The sequence below is a fragment of the Astatotilapia calliptera genome, chromosome 3, assembly GCF_964374335.1.
Source record: "Astatotilapia calliptera chromosome 3, fAstCal68.1, whole genome shotgun sequence".
In the NCBI taxonomy this organism is placed as follows: domain Eukaryota; kingdom Metazoa; phylum Chordata; class Actinopteri; order Cichliformes; family Cichlidae; genus Astatotilapia; species Astatotilapia calliptera.
The window spans coordinates 46,754,910-46,774,416 of record NC_137424.1 but is presented as its reverse complement, the minus strand read 5'-3'; the positions used below and the strand labels follow the sequence as shown (position 1 = coordinate 46,774,416).

The 19,507-nt window shown below is 39.1% G+C and overlaps 1 protein-coding gene and 1 long non-coding RNA gene across 2 annotated transcripts in view; both read right to left on the bottom strand.

Moving 5' to 3' along the window:
* Positions 1–10,192, bottom strand: part of LOC113017891 (Fc receptor-like protein 5) — a 38,623-nt gene extending 28,431 nt beyond the window's left edge. Inside the window, exons 1-8 of the mRNA XM_080295469.1 lie at positions 10,174–10,192; positions 9,565–9,828; positions 9,099–9,365; positions 7,945–8,220; positions 7,443–7,742; positions 6,950–7,210; positions 6,462–6,710; positions 6,175–6,294 (exon numbers count right to left, since the gene is read on the bottom strand). Coding sequence (XP_080151595.1) covers positions 6,175–6,294; positions 6,462–6,710; positions 6,950–7,210; positions 7,443–7,742; positions 7,945–8,220; positions 9,099–9,365; positions 9,565–9,828; positions 10,174–10,192 — 1,756 coding nt within the window. The remainder of the gene's footprint in view (positions 1–6,174; positions 6,295–6,461; positions 6,711–6,949; positions 7,211–7,442; positions 7,743–7,944; positions 8,221–9,098; positions 9,366–9,564; positions 9,829–10,173) is intronic.
* A 4,104-nt stretch (positions 10,193–14,296) lies between these two features.
* LOC145425434 (uncharacterized) lies at positions 14,297–16,140 on the bottom strand. Its single transcript, XR_013906117.1, has 5 exons — positions 15,752–16,140; positions 15,408–15,584; positions 15,111–15,218; positions 14,785–14,992; positions 14,297–14,621 (listed from the first exon to the last, which is right to left on the bottom strand). It is a non-coding gene; the product is annotated as an uncharacterized LOC145425434 (long non-coding RNA).
* Between the last annotated feature and the right edge of the window lie 3,367 nt (positions 16,141–19,507).

The following is a 19,507-nucleotide window of genomic DNA, read 5'->3' as shown; positions in this document are numbered from 1 at the left end:
CTTTTACACCAACCTCAAACAGCTTTGACCACAGCAGTCGTGTGACGTGTTCACATTTCCTGTCCACTGCAAACATTTAAGTTTCTTTCCTGTTTAGTGTTCCTACCTTTCTCTGTGATATACAAAGGTGCTCTGTTGCTTAGCGACACACTTTGCAGGTCATAGTTTTATCTTTGTTGTCGTGTCCTGCCTCCACCCTTCAGTATCACAACTACAGACTCACTGATCTGTCTGACTGAATGTGAACAAATTTATCTTTGTCTCCTCTGACAGAAGAATATTCGACCAACATTCATCAAGTTTCTTTTCATCCTCTTTAACAAAGTTTGTTGCTTGGCCTTTTCTGCTCACGTTAATGAACCTGATGTCTACAGACACACATGCAGTGCACAGATTAACCAGCAGGGATCAGCAACTCATGCAGTGCCCTCAGCTGAGACATCCAACATGGCTGACATCAGTCAACGAGCCTTCAACGATTCCTCAAAGATATTTTTACCAGTTTTCTAAAAGATTTTTGAACATTTTGAAAGGAAACTCAAAGTTTAATGTGTTAAAAAAAATGTTATGTTTTTATTTGAAGATAAACTGAGCAACAAATTGTACAAAAATGCCAGATGCAGCTAAAAAAGATTTTTTCCACCTCATGTGAAAAATATTTATTTCTCATAAGGTTAAAAAAACACACCAGCTTATAAAAAAATTCATTTTATTTATGATTCAGTCTTAAGAGGGTTAATATCGGAGCTTCTAATAAACAAATAAACAGAGGTCTGATATCAGGACTGTAATAAAATAATTATTACATTTTTCAGAATCAGAATCAGAATCAGAAAGGGGTTTTATTGCCAAATGTTGAGCAGGTTAACAACATTAGGAAATTGCTGCAGTGCTTCAGTGCAAACATACTGTCATAAATTGCGCTTAAATAGACATGAAAAAAAAAGTAAGAATAAGAATTAAAAGTGCTACGTAGAAAGATATATACATGATATATACATGAGTGCAGGTGGTGATCAGTGCCAAACATGGAATGATGCAGTGAACACAGCGTAGGGTCATGTGTTAGTGGTGGGAACAGTCGTACGTTTATTGTTCATGTGTCCAACAGCAGAGGGGAAGAAACTGTTCTTATGGCGAGAGGTTCTGGTGCAAATGGACCGGAGCCTCCTGCCTGAGGGGAGCAGGTCAAACAGACTGTGTCCAGGGTGAGAAGGGTCAGCTGTGATCCGAGCTGCACGCCCCAGTGTCCTGGAGGTGCACAGGTCCTGCAGAGATGGGAGTCTGCAGCCAATCACCTTCTCAGCCGAGTGCACAACACGCTGCAGTCTCTGTTTGTCCCTGATAGTGGCTCCAGCATACCACACGGTGATGGAGGAGGTGAGGATGGACTCGATGATTGCGGTGTAGAATTGTATCATCGTCCGTGTTGGCAGGTTGAATTTCTTCAGCTGCCTCAGGAAGTACATCCTCTGCTGGGCTTTCTTAATGGTGGAGGTGATGGTGGGCTCCCACTTCAAGGTGCCTTTTTCATTGATGTTGCCACAGTCTGTCACAGCTCCACAGCTCTTCCTTCTCAGTGGGATGTGTTAGTTATCTTCCTCACCTGCTCCAGTCAGCTCAGGTTGGCACATTTGTTCTCCATCCTCAAATAGCTGCACATAAAAGGGTCGACTGTTCATCCACTCACTGAGTTACAGCACACTGAGGAAACTAACCTGACTGCAGAGAATCATCCTTGTAGTTGATCCACTTAATCCAGTCTTCTTCTGTCTCTGATCTTCTCCAGTGTTCAACCTGCAAACCTTCAGTTGTGCAAACACACACCTGCTGTGGAAAACACACCTGCCTGTTTACTCTCTACTCATCTGAGCTCTGTGTGATTACATTTAGAGAAAGTTGGTCCTGTTTTAGCATCTTGTTTTAGATTTTAGATTCTTATGGTTTTCTTTTTCTGATAATAATAATAAATATTAACTATTAACAGTAAATTAACAATTAAGGCAATTTACACACCGAGGTGTTATTTATAGTAAAATGAAGACCAGTAAACATTCTCTCATGTTTTAAGGAGTGTGAAAACAACAAACCAGAACGTGTAAAACTCTGAGCTCTGTATTCTGCCTGTTTAACGTCTCACAGTCTCCTCATCATCTGTCTGTGCTGTCAGAGCTAAAGCATGTGATCTGGAAGGCAGCTCATATTTAGCTTCAATTGTTCTTCCTCATTTTAGTTCTGCAGGCTGATGGAAATAATGAAGTCACTGTAACGTTTAAGTGCAGAGATGGTGCAGATAAGCCTGCAGCTATGAGGTCACCAACAGTTACAGAAATATCCACACAGTTTTTTCCACAGTGTGTGGAACAGAAAAGTTTTCTTAAAGTGCAAAAAATGAACAAAAACATGAAGAAATTTCATTTTCTTTTCAGTTATTAGCTTTGAATAAATTAACTTTGGTGCAAATGATTGTTTGATTTGAAAAATGATGAAGAAGTTTACAAAATAATCTCTTACTTTAGCGCGACATGATTTTATAAAGATAACTGAATATTTGATGATCATTACTGTTATTCCAGTACAGGCACATCATGTAAACATGTGTCATGCACACAGAGGTCAAAGTGAAATTCATACTGTGCTCTTTGTCTGTGCTCCTTGTTAACTCTTTGCTGTGAGCTGATAACATAAAACTAAACATCAGCTACACCGAAGACTTGAGGCTGAAACCACAGGCTGCATTTCCTCTGTTCATGGTGACCCAACCAGAAACCATGAGGCCTGTCAGTGGATAAAAATAAGCCTGTGGCAGAAAAGATGGTGACCACCAACAGTCTTTCACACACATGTAAGCTGCTCAGAAGAGTAAAGACGTTATTCTTTGCAGTTTGATCTTGTGATACTGTTTGATATTGATTCTTGAATAAAACATAATCAATGCATTTCTTTGCAGATCTGAATTTATTTGAATTTTCTTTCAGTGTTTTAAAAGTTTTACATCCATCAGAAATATACAACATTTTCCATTTGCAAAAACTTCAAGAGATTTATTCAAAAACACAAACACAGGTCAAAAATAACCTGCACTGGTGCTCAACAGCTTTAAATGTTAGCAAATCTTTAACTGAGGTTGTTGAGTTTGACTGTACGCTGTGTATTCAGACACATGATGGCAGTGCTGAGAAGTAAAACAGAAAGACTGTAACAGCAGCACAATAATCACACACTCAGAGTAAATGCATAAAACAACAAGAACAAAAAAACACTTTCAGCTGTGATTCAGTCATTCAATTTATTTCAAACACATAACAAACTGAATTATTGCTGATCAAATAAACAAAAATTAGTTTGTGGATAATTTCATACAGGAAACAAAAATCAAAAATAAATATAAAATGTTCAAATGTAAAAAGATTTTATTTCTACCTTCTAACTAAAAGATGCAAAAAATGATCAGAAACACAAAAATATACATGAAATACATTCAAATGTATTCACTGCCTATGATATAATTCTTATTTATATAATGTAAACAAACACAGTTAAAGTATTTGTTGGTGCCCATATCAGTATTTACACTGCAAACACTGACTGTAAATTGTGCTGTCAGATACTAAACATCACATATTTCTCACTGCTGTTGGAACATGTTAGATACAGTCAAGGTTTATTACAATTTTTTTATAAAAGTAACCGAAGATAAAGAGCATGAATATTGAATATGAATACACCTCCATTTGGTTTATACTGAATTATATGATGTTATGATGTAATATTGTAACTGCACATAAAGCTGAGCATGTCTGATATTTGGGCAGCAGAGGAGCAAGAGTGGCTTCATAAAAAGCTTCTTCTTGGCTTTGCTGCTACAGCTCTCCTCACTGACCTGTAAGACAAGCACAAAGAGACAAAGTGATTTCCAACATGTAAAGATATTATGAGCTGAAGACATTTAATAATGTGAAGAATAAATCAGCCTGCATGGCAGCAGAATTACTGAGAGAGCTTCCTGATGTGACTTCAGAATAAACTGCTGCATCAGCTGCAGGACTTGATGTTCCTGTGAATGAAGAGAAGATCATTGAAAACAATAATATCATTAACCAGGAGGAAACTGGATGTCTGCAATAATGCAAAGATAGAACTAGATTTTATTAACCAAGTAATTAGTACGCATGAAGACCTAAATAAAAATATTAAAATAAACAGATTTACATTTTAGGAGCAGATAAACATGTTGAACAATATTCAGTGGAGATGATGGCAGACTTTGCTCACCTTTGTTTTTCTTGGCTTTTTCTTTTTTGGGCTGTTTGACCTCAGCATACATCAGACTGTCCTCTAAAAGAGACGTCAGAGCTCAGGACACATTTGTTCAGCACAGATATGATACAAACATGTTGGATACATATGAACTTTAAACTTTTTACAACTACAGGGAAAGAAATCTAAGTAAAAATCATTTGTTGCCTGTGACACTTCAGCTTTGCAGGTGTGTGTTTTGTGATTGAGGTCTGGGTCAGAATCTGTGGATGCTGTGATTCAGTAAAGCTGAAACACTGATTAGTAAGTGAATAACTAAACTCCATGTTGACCTATAATTACCTGCAATATAATGATGTGATGACACGTTCAAGTACAAACACTGAATGAGACTGTTGTGACTGTACCTGCAGCTCCTGTCTTCACATTAGCATAAACAGCACTCTGCTCTGGTTTATGATGCTTCCCTGTTAAGATGATCGAATTCACAAAGAAATTTAATTAATACATTTTTAAACATTTCAAAAACTTTCCAGGCTTTTCTTCTACATTCTATATGTTTTGTGTACTCACACTTATTTCCAAAGTTTTCCAGTTCAATATTAGAGTAAATGACATCTGGGGGTTTATCTGCACCTAAAATGTTCATATTTTAGTTACACAATTGTAAACCAATGACATGGTGCCAGTTACCTTAAATTAAAAGACTGTTTCATCTCTAGCTGCTCTGTGCTTTTCACATGATGTCCTGCACCAGTGTTTCAGTGGCTCACACATGAAAACCAACATGACACATTTTTCAAAGATAAATGAAAAAACAGAAAAACCTTTTACAGAGTTTCATTAGTTGTGTTTAAATCAACAACAGGACTATCAGATATTTTCAGAGCATGAACCCACCATGGTGTTACTGTTTGTGTTGTTCTGATATGAAACAACAACATTTGTGGATTCTTTCAGTCGAGTTAAAGATACAATCAGGTTGTAAAATCCTGTTTGTTTCTGATCTTTTGTGCATGTAGTCAGTTGGTTATTTGGATGAAACTGAACCTAAGAAAGGTTCCTGTCAATGGAGATGAATGAAGAGTCAATATTAATAATGATAATAAAGATCGGTTTAAGTGCTGACCACTTACTCGAGGTCTCAGTGTCAGTCATTTCCTGTTTTATTTTCCCCTGTATCTTGTGTCATTCTGTTACCTCTTTTCCATTAGTAACTAAAACACAGTTTTCAGGGTTTTCCATCAGATCCAGTAGTACCATTTTAGTATTTACTCAGCCGGAGTTCCAAGTGATCCGAGGTGATCCCAAAATGTTACGTCAATAGCGTACATGCCGATTGACTGGTCAGTGGCACCACTTGATGAGTTATGAGAGCGTCTTGTTGATAAAATAAAAAAGCCATTTTTGAAACCCGGCAACCCAGAAATGGCTACACAAGCAACACCGTGGCCCCCGAGTCTATAGAAAGATGACCGAGCAACAGGTATATCATCGCCGTGATGTTCACCTTTGTTGAATCATTTGTGACAAATACTAATTAAGTCATGGGGTGCTCGACCACGTCACTATGACGATGACCACACACATTAGGTGGTACTTGAGCATGATGGAAAACCAGTCGATCTGAGTAATTATTAATGGCAAAGAGGCTTTAGTTAGTTAGTTCACACCTGTTACTCATCATCTCATTATCATGTGTTTTATAAACTGCCTCAGTTTTCCTTTGCTTTGTCACATCTTTCCTCATAGTTTGTTTTCCTAAGAATTGTAGAAATGTGGTTTCCAACTTTTATTTAAATTTGGATTTGTACTGAGTTTAATTTCTACAATAAAGTCATCATTTAGTTTAGTAACCCTGAAAGATTCCTAATGTAATATGAATAATAATAAAAATAGAAAAGAGGCTCTTACACTTGGACTGTCTGCAGCGATACAACAAGAGCAGGAGAATAATAATGAGAGAGACTCCACAAACCAGTCCAACCATCAACCACACAGGAGATGAAGAGCTGTCAGCTCCTGACACAGTTACTGTGACACAAAACAGAAATTAATTATTAATAAATTATAATCTTATAAACAAATGCATTTATAAAATAGAGCCAACTGACTTTGAGACTTAAATCAGACAATCTAATGTTCCTTCTCAGTCATTAAACTCATCTACAAAATCCATCAAATGTCTTGATCCTGCTCACCTTTAACTGACATCCAGCTCTGTGCTGACTCTCTTCCTGAGTACTGACACTTGTAGAAACCTTCATCAGACTTTGACACTGCAGAGATCTTCAGCTCCCCTCGGGGATCATTTTGAATAAGTTTGTCATTGTGATAGAAAAACACATTGGAAAGTATTTTTTGTGTTCTCAAACTGCAGCTCAGACTAACAGAAGCTCCCTCAGTCACAGGATGAACAGGACTCACCAGGATAGGACCATTACCATCATCTGTGACACAACCACACACAATTGTTTCAGTCACATCAGCTGATGCACACTTTGAGAAAAAGCTGACAAACAATAAAAAGAACAGATTGTACAAATGTTCATCATGAAGATCTGATCTTGTGTATTTAAAAACTGCTATTTCGCCAGATAAAATGACTTCACATACAGCAAAGCTGGGACAAATGTTCATGTCACGTCTAAATCATTCAAATCCAAGTAGTAAATGTATAATAACATACTCTGTACAGTGATGTTGACTGCACTGCTGAACTCTCCTGATCCAGACTCACACCAGTACACTGCAGTATCTGACTTTGATGTGTTGATGTCACATGTGGATCCAGTCATTCTGCTACAGTCAGAGTACAGTCGGCCGTCCTCAGAGAACTTCCTCACTCTCCACTCAGTGAAGTTTCCCTCACAGGTCAGTGAGACAGAGTCAGAGGTGAAGTGTTGCACTCTGTCAGGACTCACTGTGAGAGACGCTGCTGAATGAACATCTGGAAACAACATGCAGTGAAGAGACAAAGCTCACAGATGTTAGGATCAACATATCACAGTGGAAATATTCTTTTACTTTAATGTTTAAAGGTCAGTGCTAAAAGACGCAGTGTTCGTATAATTTTCACCTTCAATGCTACCCCCCCCCCCCCCCAAAAAAAAAAAAACCCATCAATTTACATTTTTTTGCTGTTGCATTACTTGAAAAAAGATAGACAGAATCAAACTGACCTGCAGACCAGACAAACTTTGGTTGACTGTGATCAGTGTGATACTCTGGGTCTCCTCTTCCAGCTCTGCACACATATCCTGCTGTGTGTGTCTGTCCATGAATGATGTAGGAGTCCTGTGCAGTCCCACTGCCATCAGGTAGCAGCTCATAACTGGAGGATTTCTCTGATAGATCAGGAACAGCTTTATACCAGTAGAAGCTCCATCCTGCAGACGGATGTTCAACCTCACAGTTCAGAGTTACTGAGGCTCCAGGACTCAGCCATGATGGAGACACAGTGAGGACAGGACGGGGTTCATCTGTTCAACAAAGATTTTCTCTCAATGTTTCGTCTCTTAACTCTGAATTCAATGTCACTAAAATGTTGACTCACAAATATTTATGATGAACTTTAAGAGTGAGACTATCTAAACATGTCAAATATCTCAACATGTACTAATAAAAACACATTTTTACAAACTGTTTCTATTTCCAGGTTAAATGAACTATGACTCTACTTACTGTCAGAAACTGTCAGTGTGACTGAATCACTCCACTCTGTTGTTTCATGCTGTGAACTTTTCATTCTGCCCTTACAGCGATAGTTTCCACTGTTGGATGATGAAGCAGATCTAATCCTGTATTCATTTTGATTTGGAGCTTTTATCATGCTGTTTGTTTCCCACTCATAATCCCACTCAGTGTCTCCTCCGTGGATCTCACATCGGACAGTGATCGTCTCTCCTCTGTATATCTCAGACCAGTTTGGATACAGAGTCACAACAGGCCTGTTTGAGGCTGTTACTGTTCAAGAAAGTACAATAAAAACACGTGAATGTCAAAAATGTTGAAGTTTTTTTTTTCTTCATCTTCCTCCTTAATCAGGAATTTATCTGACTTCATGTTAAACTGACCAGTTTTCCCAATCCTGACTGACTGGCTGTCCTCTGTGTAGTAAGCTGGGTTTCCTCTTCCTCCTCTGCACCTGTAGAGTCCTTCCTGTGAGACACTGATTTGTCCATTTGAGTGGAAAACTGCATCTTGTGTGGTCAGGGCTTCAGAGGATTTCTCATCTCTGTACCAGTAGTATTTCCATCCAGATGATGATGATGGGTTCACAGAGCAGGTCAGGGTCACACTGCCCCCTACTGGAACAGCTGTGTTATCAGCTCTCAGTTTGGCCTTTGGTTTATCTGCAGTTCAGTTTAGAAAAAGAACAAAAGTCAATGACTGAATCAAACCAGTTGAAATAACTTGGTGGAAATATGGAAATAATAAATATCACATAACTTTAATGGTGAAGCTGCAACAAACTGTACAACTATCACACAAACACAACACTAATCTTTCATATTTAATTTGCTGCATTTCTAAGTTAAAAACACACACGAGGAACAATCAGTGGATTTAATGTTTCTTAGTGGATGTGGTGGAGCAGCTGAGACAGATTCAGCATTTGTTCTGCATTTCATCTTTCATGTATTAGAGCTGCACAGCAGAGAAGTTACTCTCATATGTTTTGTTCTCTTCACTGTGAATAAAAAGCTGCTGTTCAGGTTTTTGTTGTTGGAATAAAAACTAAACATTTTACTGACCAACATGAAAGACAGTTATAAAGCTGTAAGAAAGAAGAAGTGCTTTTTCCTTATTTAGATACTCTGGATGAAAGATCTTACATGATACAGTCAGTGTGATGATATCACTCCACTCTGAGAAGAAATAGTCCCTCCTGCCCCGGCAGCTGTATCCTCCACTGTCAGACTCAGTAGCTCTGATGATTCTGTATTCATTGGATGTTGGAGGTGTGTTTAACTTGGCTGCTCTCCATTCATACGTCCACTGAGCTCCTTCACCTCCCTGAATCTCACATCTGACAGTGACTGTCTCACCGCTGTATATCTGAGTCCAGGATGGCTGCAGGGTCACAGTGGGCTTACTGGGAACTGTTCACAGAAAAATATCCAGTTAGACACAAATAGAAACATAAAGATAAAAAAAAAAAAGATGGAATAAATTCTTCTATTTGTCAGGAGTTGTCTCTCATTTCAGGGTTATTAAACTCACAGTTGGTGAATGAAATTGTTAGCACAGAACACAAAATGACATCTCTCAGTTTGGCAGAAATAAAATAATTAAACTCACAAGTCTCTGCAACTGTGACATCACTGCTGTCCTCTGTGTAGTAAACTGGGTTTCCTCTTGTTCCTCTGCAGCTGTAGATTCCTCCTTCAGATACTCTGATATCTCTGTTTTGTTGATCTCTGATTTTACCTTCAGCGGTTGTTTGGGTTCGTCTGAACCACTCATATTTCCATCCATCAGAGCTCTGCACAGAGCAGGTCAGTGTCACACTGCCCCCTACTGGTATGATTGTTGTTCCTGCTGTCAGTGTGGCCCTGGGTTTATCTGATGTTATGAAAAAGAACAAAATGTACACCTGACACAATATAAATGTATAAAAGTTTTAAAAAAAATCCTCTTTTTTTAAACCCCCCCCCAATAAAATCTACAAATGTCTTCATTATATTTTATATATTTTTTTCTACAGTTTAAGTCACTTTAAATTTTTCTGATTTCTGTCTCAACATGGTGACAGAGCTGCAGTAATTCAGGTTGTAGATCTTTAAATAAGCACAGTATGACTGTTTGTTCATTCTCAGGCCTGAAGAATTCACACTGAATATAAACTAATGCAGTTCAAGGAAACACACACACACACACACACACACACACACACACACACACACACACACTTAGACAACAGAAACATCGTCACCTTAAATTATATGGATCTTTTGATGTTTCTTTTTTCATTATTTAAATTAAGTTTCATCCACAGTTATTCTTGTTATACAGTAAAACATGCACATGCTGTAATGACATATTGTCTGAGTATTTTGGTTGTAGTGTGCACTGTGAACAAAGTTAGGTAAAATGCAAGGATCTTTGTTAAAGTTCCAACACATAAGAAATACAATACTTTCAATGAAACATTTATTAAACACACATTTTTATAATTCAGATGTATTTTAACAGAAATCATCACAGTATTACAGTTTTTTACAGCCGCTAGGACACATTTCTCAATACTTAGGTCACTTTTGCAAAACTCTTCACACAATCCTCCTAACTGACCGTCAGCTTGGCAAAGCAGTTCATTTCACATTCAAAATGCACTACAACTACCAAAACACTTCATTCAGGTCTCAAATAACCTCATTCTTCCAGAACACTAGCAAAGGTTGACAGCCGACAAACACACTTTGTCACCCACAAAACAATGACCTAAAAAACACTAACAACATGTAGCATTACACAGTGTTTTCTTGTGTAAAACAAGGACACATCTCGGTTTATAATTTCAATATATGTTACTGGAATGAATCAGACATCATGCAGAATTCGTTACAGTTTTTTCTGATTGCTTAAGCACATTTTTTGTAACTATTGGCTAATTTTGCAAAACTCTTCACACAAATAAGAAAACCTGTCACCCAATAATCAAAACATTGTAGTTCTCTTGCAAAAGCAAACACAGCTAGATTAACTCTTCACACCTTCGTAAAAATGGTGTTTCCGTAACAACCAGTACACACAAGCCATCATCTACTAAGCACACAATGCGCCAACTGCACACTGATGGTATGAATACAAAACACATCTGGCTTTTGCTTTCTCTGTGCACAAGGTAGGCTATGTCAGTTTGAGCTCATACTTCTGTCATAGATCCATAAGCATAGAGGGATCCAAACTTCAAGTACTGGGGCCTGTTCTTCGTACCTCGCTAAGTAGGTTAGCCGGATTAGATTGTTGACGATTTCGCGTGATCTTGGATCGTTCGGTTCCCCGAAGCTCATCCGGGACTTGCTGTCATAGCAACAGAGCCGTAAGCGTAAACCTGCTCGGGAGCAGGTTTACTTTATGTAAACAGGATTAGATCGCGGCCACGCAGGTATGTCCGCTTCATTTATACGAAAGCAACAGCGATATTTTTCCACTGTTTCACCATAAATAAATATTATCAATGTAACTAAAGATAATGCAGCACTTGATCCTTTTATTGATGTCACACAGATACATACAGGTCATTTCCTAAAAAAGGGAAATGAACTATTAACATTCTATTACATGTATGTGATTATTACAGATGTAATTCATATTTCAGAGTAGTAATTGTAAATTACTTCGTGTAATCAAGATGAGAGACCACGGCTATAAAAGCGAAGGTGGATTTGGGAAGCCTGTCGCAGCCATGTCCTGTCCGTATACGCGAGCCACCCATTGCGGAAGGTGCAAGATTGATAAGGAGAGTCCTCAGAATTCAGCGTATATTGCGGGATAGACAGGATCCTTTAGCTCAGCCCGACAGTGTGCTCATAGAGAGATATCGATATTCCCGTGAGGGTATTATTTACTTAACCAACTTGTTGACGAGGGGGTGCAGGACCACCACCTGTCTTTTTTTCCTCTGCCCTTTTCTTGGTTGCTGTTATGAACAAACTAACAGAGTATTACAGGCCAGTATTACCTTGCCAAGAGACGCAAAGCAATCTAAGAGATAAATATTACCATTCTGTAGAATACTCCTGTATTCCACTTTTACTTGTTCCCATGTTCTTGTGGGTCCTGTTGTGGCTCTAATGTGAAAGGGGATATAATATAACATATTATAATATAATATAATGCCATATGATATTGGACAATATAGTGTCATATGATAGATCTACCCTACCGCCTACTGGTGTTGGCCAGAGGGGCCGATGGCGCGATATGGCAGCCTGGTTACAACCGTAGCTGCCTCCACCAGTGTGTGAATGTGGGAGTGAATGAATAGTGGTATCGTAAAGCGCTTTGGGTGCCTTGGAAAGCGCTATATAAATCCAATCCATTATTATTATTATTATTAAATTACCTACGAGTTTGATTTGTCAGCAACTTTCTGCCAGCCCTCTCTCCTTGCTTTTGCAGCCTTTGCAGTGTTCTCTTGCGTTTTAATTAAACTCTGAAACTCCTGAAATCCCTCACTCATGAGTTCTTGCTCTGCTGCCGGAAAATACCGAGCACGCCCCTTCGACATTTTCGCCGACCAATCAGCGGGTTGCCGATCAATGTTTCTACTATCGATGCGTAGCCCCTTTTACGACACCCAGTGATGTCACATTCCTGCGTCCAGCTGTAGTAATCGTCAACAGCAGGTGTGTTCGGGGAACCGGATTAGCGAGCTCACGGTTAGCGCGATGATTTGATCTTGGATGTGTCATTTGATCTTGGATGTAGTAAGCGACGTACGAAGAACGGGCCCCTGGTGTGTATTCAAACACATCAAAACAAACACAAGTGTTTATTTCCAAGTATAGGATTATTTGCAGTCGCCATAATGACTATATGGGTTACTTGGTCTGCAGTGAACATGCTTCCTCTGCCCCACAGGATCTGGTCATCTAGCAATTCTGTAAAGTAACAATTTCAGTATTTTTACATCAATGGTGTTGGTGTGTTTCTCATTGGCATATGGCAGTGCTACAAATCTTTGTGCGAAGTGACTGTACTCACCGATTCTCATTTCAAGATGTCCTTATGGTACTTGCTACAGTGTAGCGGCTCGAGTTGGGCTGGACCCGTTGGCCAGCTACCCTCAGGGTCATTCCACGGTTGATTACATGGTCCACTATTGTAGCTCTGATGTCATCAGCAATTCTATTTCTTACTCTTCCTACCCTTCCTCTCCCCCCCTCCTCATCTTCCTCTCCCCCCTCCTCGTCTTCCTCTTGCTCCTCCTTGTCCTTGTCGTCCTCTTCATCCTACTTCTTCACCTCCACGTCCTCTTCCTCGGCCTCCTCTACTTCTCACTCTTTCTGCTCCCTCCATTGTACTCCGCACACACAGCTTACCTGTATTATAGTGCTTAGGCTGATTGCAAAGTGAACTAATTATCTAAAAAAGTTTTCACATGTGAAAGTGTGCCAGACAGTTGGCAAATTGGTGTTAATGATAGCCATACATGTGTATACTTTTGCTAGGAGTGTGTTGGAAATTTGGTAATTGAGTGTTGTGCAGTGAATTGTGCCTACAGTTTTGCAAAGTGTGTGTTACAAAATTGCAAACTGAGTGCAAAGCAGTTTTTGTGCTTTTAGTTTTGCAAACTCAGTGAGTGGTTTTGCTATAAGTCTGAATAGTTTTAGAGATTGTGCTACAGGAATCACAGTTAGGGTTTAAGCATTCAGAAAAAACTAAGACTCGACTGTACACCGTGCTCGTGTTTTCCTCCGAAAACAATAAGTTCCGTTGGAGCAGTCTTTCAACGCCTCTCTCTGTCTCTCGCAAGAAAAGTTGACCCACACAACAAAGTAAAGCTATTTTTCGGCTACGAGCTGACAGGGACCCCGCCGTATTAGTCAGAGGTCCCTTTACTACAGTTCGGAGTCGCGGACCTTCAGTAATAGTAATAAATCACACAGCAACAGTACATTCACGTTGTTGAGTAACGTAACGGAATACGTTACAGAATACATTTTGGGGCATGTATTCTGTATTCTGTAATGGAATACATTTTAAAAGTAACCTTCCCAACACTGTGCATAATGTCACCATTTATAACACTTAGACCTAAATTACAATCAGTGATTGAAATAACATATAACTACTGTCAAAAATGGGAATGTATTGTAAGAGTAACACATGTAACATTAAATGTGTTTTTTAAAAGACCAAACAGTCACCCACTCCAAAAAAGGTTCATGCCAGACTGGTTCAAACTGGAAATATTTTTTGTATGTCCTTAAATAAGCGTCCCAGTGGTCCATCAGGGTGTCGCGAACCAAGCCAAGATGACCACTCAAGAACCATCAGGTGTTCCTCCAGCAACTTCTTAGTCTACGGACATGTCCTTTGATGGTCATCCAAGCCCTTTCGATATGCTGTGTATGACTGCCAGATTGAGGATCTACAAACCACCTGCTGTGATTTACAGTGTAATGTCTGTACCCTATGTTTGTCAAAACATTCTTGTAGGCTCTCCACTCATCACTGATAATGGCACTACCCAACTTAACATGCTGTCTGATCAGAGGAACAAGGTGGCGCCTTGATCGTTTTTCAACAAGTTTTAACACGAGCCTTCGCCTTTTGTCTTTAATTCCCATCATTCCAAATACCCATTTCTTCCTTTTCCATGCATTTCCAAAGCGTCCACGTGCATACTGAAAACAAAAAGAATAAAATTAAACAGAATATCTACAAAGAAACATTCAAAAAGATGGTTGCTTCTACTAATTTTTTTTACTTATGGTAAAGGTTTCCATGTTTAGAGGACACATTCAGATGTGCATTGATTCTAACAAACCTGTCTGAGAGTTTACCAACCTTTCGCTGATGACGGAGACAGCTTTCATCTATAACCACAAATTCTCTGTCACCACCAAGACGGTGTCCATTGTTTATTCTGTGTCTTTTAATTGCACGTATACAAACATGTCGAATGTGTCTTGCCATGCTACTTAGTGTTCTGGAGCTGCCAGCCACTTCATCATCCATCATATCTATTTGTCTGAGCCTGAGCCCTTGTGAAAATCTGTGATAGAAATTGAGGCAATTATTACTTACTGAGGCCCTAATTTTATTTCACAAGTTTCGTATTGGTGTTCAATTATGAAAGGTGCATTGCTATTAATGTCTACATCTACATATACCTGTAAATGAACTTCATCCAACTGAAAAGAGATGTTTTTGATTTCTCAAAGAAGGAGCCAGTTCTAATTGTTCTGGAAACTTTCCTATGACTTGCTCTTTTGCAGCACCTGAGAACATACCAATGAGTTAAGTAAAGAAATGGACCCTTAAACAAGAGCATTAATTGAAAAGATAATCACAAAATTAAGTATGAAGAAAATAATAATGAAAAGAGGTTAATGCTCCATCTCGCATTGATAACCGAAATACTTTGTTATATTTACTACATGCACTACATTATCATGCATTATACATACCACATATATTGGTCTTTCTTCACCACGGAAATCATTTTCATCTTATGGTGACAAACAGGACATCTAAGCTTCTTTTTTAGCAGGTGTTTCTTCTGCAGCCATTTAATGAGCCTTAGTGCCTTATATTTAGTTTGTTTTCCTTCTATTCTGGCGCGCAATCTCATTCCCAGAGACATTCTGGTGGAAAAAAATGAGTAATTTATTTTATTATCACCTCGAAACACCGTAAAAATACTCTATGGGAGTCTAGTGCAAATCAGTTCAGAGTTAAAGAACTTCACATGCTATATAAAACAAGCCCTATAATCAAAAATAGTCCCACGCAAAAAAGAGGATTGTCTCACCTGTTATAATGTATCTCCGACTTTGTTATGTAGATCTAACCCGCTGGATTCATGCTAAAGAAATATGTTCTGCCGCCAAAGGGAGGGAAAACAAATTTAATTTAAACGCAGAGGAGCTTATACAACCATCCAATCACAGTTAACTTTATTAAGGAAAGCCCCTCCTCTCAGAGCGCGACAGGCAGTGGAGCGCTCTGGAAGGTCAAGCCAAAGGGGCACGAACAGACACACTGAAGGCGCTCGTTCAAGTTGCTGCGCCATGGATGGAGCAGAAGATAAAAATTTGTGTGCGTCTGCGACTTACACAGTTAGCACACGTTCGAAGAGATACAAAAAGCAGAGACTGGATGATCTAGATTGCACTAAGCCAACGATGTCAGCAGTTAGACATGAAGGTGAGTATAATGCTAGCTAGCTATCTACTGAGCCATTTGGCTGCTAGCTACAGTGGCTAACTAACATCACATAACATGTGAATAGCTCTATTACTATTGGTTATTCCAAACGATTTATGTATCTTAGTTGTATATTTTTATTTTTGTTTATGTGCATCATTCAATTTATATTAAACACCCTGGTAAGGCAGTACACATAAGAATTATTTGCCTTGTTTTAGAAATAAATTATTTTAGTATTGTAATTTAATAATTTTTTGTTCTTTAGATTCTTCTTCTAATCCTGCCCCTACTGCAACTGCCCTTCTTAACAAGGAGCGAGAGAAACTGACTTTTCTTAAGGAGAAACTGGAGTGGCAAAAGAAGAGAATTGAAGAACTGGAAGGAGAGAGAGATTTTCTCCGAAGTCAGCTATCATCCCTTACAAGTATGAAACTAGACTTGTTCCATGAACATTGTTTTTATTTTACAGTCTTCAAATAAACATTAGATAATTTATCAATCCCAGTGAAGTTCCCTTATTGTCATTGTGTTGATTAAAAGATTTTAGTCAGTTAACTTTAAGTGTTGTGCTAGTTCATTCCTAAAGAGATCTGGTTCCAAATTCAGTTCAGCCAGGTCTAACTTGATTGATTCAATTTCATAGTTCATAAGATCATAACTCCAACTTGAACTAGTAATGTAACAGCCTTACAATCAGAATCACACACACACACACACACACACGTTCTTGCTCTGCTGCCAGAAAATACCGAGCACACCCCTTCGACATTTTCGCCGACCAATCAGAGGGTTGCCGATCACTGTTTCTGCTATCGATGCGTATCCCCTTTTATGGCACCCAGTGATCGCACATTACTTCATCCAGCTGTACTAATCGTCAACAGCAGGTGTGTTCGGGGAACCGGATTAGCGAGCTCACGGTTAGCGCGATGATTTGATCTTGGATGTTTCATTTGATCTTGGATGTAGTAAGCGACGTACGAAGCACAAGGCCCAGAACTCAAAATGCAGCTTTATTGCTGACAGGTGACAAACGATAACAGAGATACAAAGCAATACAAAACTAAACTAGGAAGAGCTAATTGTAACACATACCAGACGACAAGGGGAGAATCACACACAGCATGAGGGACGACGCGACACTGACTCAGAGAAACACAGGGTTTAAATACACTGGGAAGTAACGAGGGGAATGAGACACAGAAGGAGGGCACAGCTGGGAGAAATCAGGACTGACGAGACAAGCAAAGGAGGACACATTTACATAAGACACGGACCTTCAAAGTAAAACAGGAAGGATCACACAGAGACGCGAACTTGACACAGTGGAGACAGCAACTAAGAAACACAGAGACATAAACCATAAGGCAGAGGACTCTAAGAACAGAGGGGACACAGAGGGGAACTCAAACATGCAGACACAGACTTACACAGAACAGAGGGGACACAGAGAAACATGAAGGGCAAGGGATCGAAACTAGAAACCATAGAATAAATCACACACATAAGTACAATAATACAAAAACCACAAAGAACTAAAAACGCTGGGTCAGGAGACCCAGGACCGTGACAAAAAGAGCTTGCCTGGTACATATGCTTTTATATTTTCTACCCTGTGGTGCAGAAGCACACGCACACACGTGCTAAATGTGAACAAACCTTTTTTTTGTACATTTTTGGAACATGAACAGAGCATTGATGTTCTTTATTAATGTGACCAGAAAGTCATTAAAATGTATTATGTGGTATTTGTACTTATTGACAGTTTTGGAGGCGAGAGACGTGCTGAATGAGAGCCAGGTGTCACAGGCTGGGTCTCTGACCCAGCGCTCTGAGTTCATGTTTGTATTTGTCTCATTTTGTTATGTGATTAGTTTTTGTGTCATTTCCTATCTGTCTTTAGTTTGGGCAGTTATTGTTTATTGTTCCTCTGGTTTTCTATGTTTTGGGTTCTTGTATTATTCATCACGCATTAGGTTTGTTAAGTTTGTGTTGTCATGTCTAGTTTTAGTGTTTCCTGTTTTATTCTGACAGTGTCATGTGTTCTTTGTTCATTGTATTTAGCTTTCCTCTCCTGGTCCTGTCATTAGGTTTATGTCAGTCAGGTGTTCCCCCATGTGTCTCCACTTCCCCTGATCACCTCATGTATGTATTTAAGCCCTATTTAAGTTCTACATTAGTCATAGTCTTTGCCTGTTATTTTCCACCACAGTTATAGTTATAGGTCTTAGTACCGCTTAGTGTTTTGTTTCTTAGTGTTTTGTAGTGATGGGCAGATGAAGCCCCATGAAGCACTGAAGCTTTTCATCCAATTGGTTCACCCCAACGCGAAGCTTCTTGAAGCTTCATTTGCTCTAGCAGGACACCTACTGGACGTAAAAATAATAGCTGGCATGAATTTGAAGAGTGTGGCATTTTGCACACAGCCTGTAAATGTCAACAACAAAAGGAGTGTGTAAAACATGTATATTGTAGTGATGCAGTATACTGTGTATATTTATACTGGCAGTATGGGAAATGATTATTTGGAAATGCCTAAAATGGAAATGATCATTTACTGTGAGGTGAGGTGTGGTTGGGGTGTGGACAGTAGTTGTGCTTTTGTAACGTTGAGGTATGGACAGCTACACACTGAGGCTTTGAGCCTCAGTCCTGCCTGTTCACATTTTATTCTGTAAAACCTAAATTTTCACTGCTTTTATGACCTTTTTAGTGGGGAGAACATAGCTGGGATTTAATGATTTAACAGATCTTTTGAATCCTTTGTCCTCCACAATGCTAAATGGCTGGGAGTCCTCGATCACCATGGTAACCAGGTCTTCATCTATTTGAGATTGTTCTCCTGAGGAAAGACAATAAAGATAAAGCACAAATATAAATATCACACACGTAACTTATAACAGCTGTATAATATTGTTATATCATTTAGTAACATTACTGCATCCTATATTATCATTGCATTTGATGGCTCACCTGGTCTTGCTCCATAATCGGTGTCCCCCTTATTCTCATGCAAAGCTCTGTAGTGCCTAAGCATGGATGTTGTTGTTATATCCCAGCTCCCTGGCACATAGCAAACACTTCACCTTGTACAAAAGTCAAGACAGCTCAACATAAATTGTATTGCACCATCAGTATCATGAAAATACATCTTCTGTAGAAATTTACATACCTTGTTGGGAGGAATAAGATCAAAATGTTCCCACACAGGGGAGGACATCCTCCTCTTCTTAGCTGGCTCCATTCTCTCCTGACTTTCCTCACTCTCATAAACCTCCAAACTGTCTCCAAACTCTCACTAACCGCAACTCTCCATCAAACACCCACATTTTTGAATGAAGTCTGAGGGTTTATATCG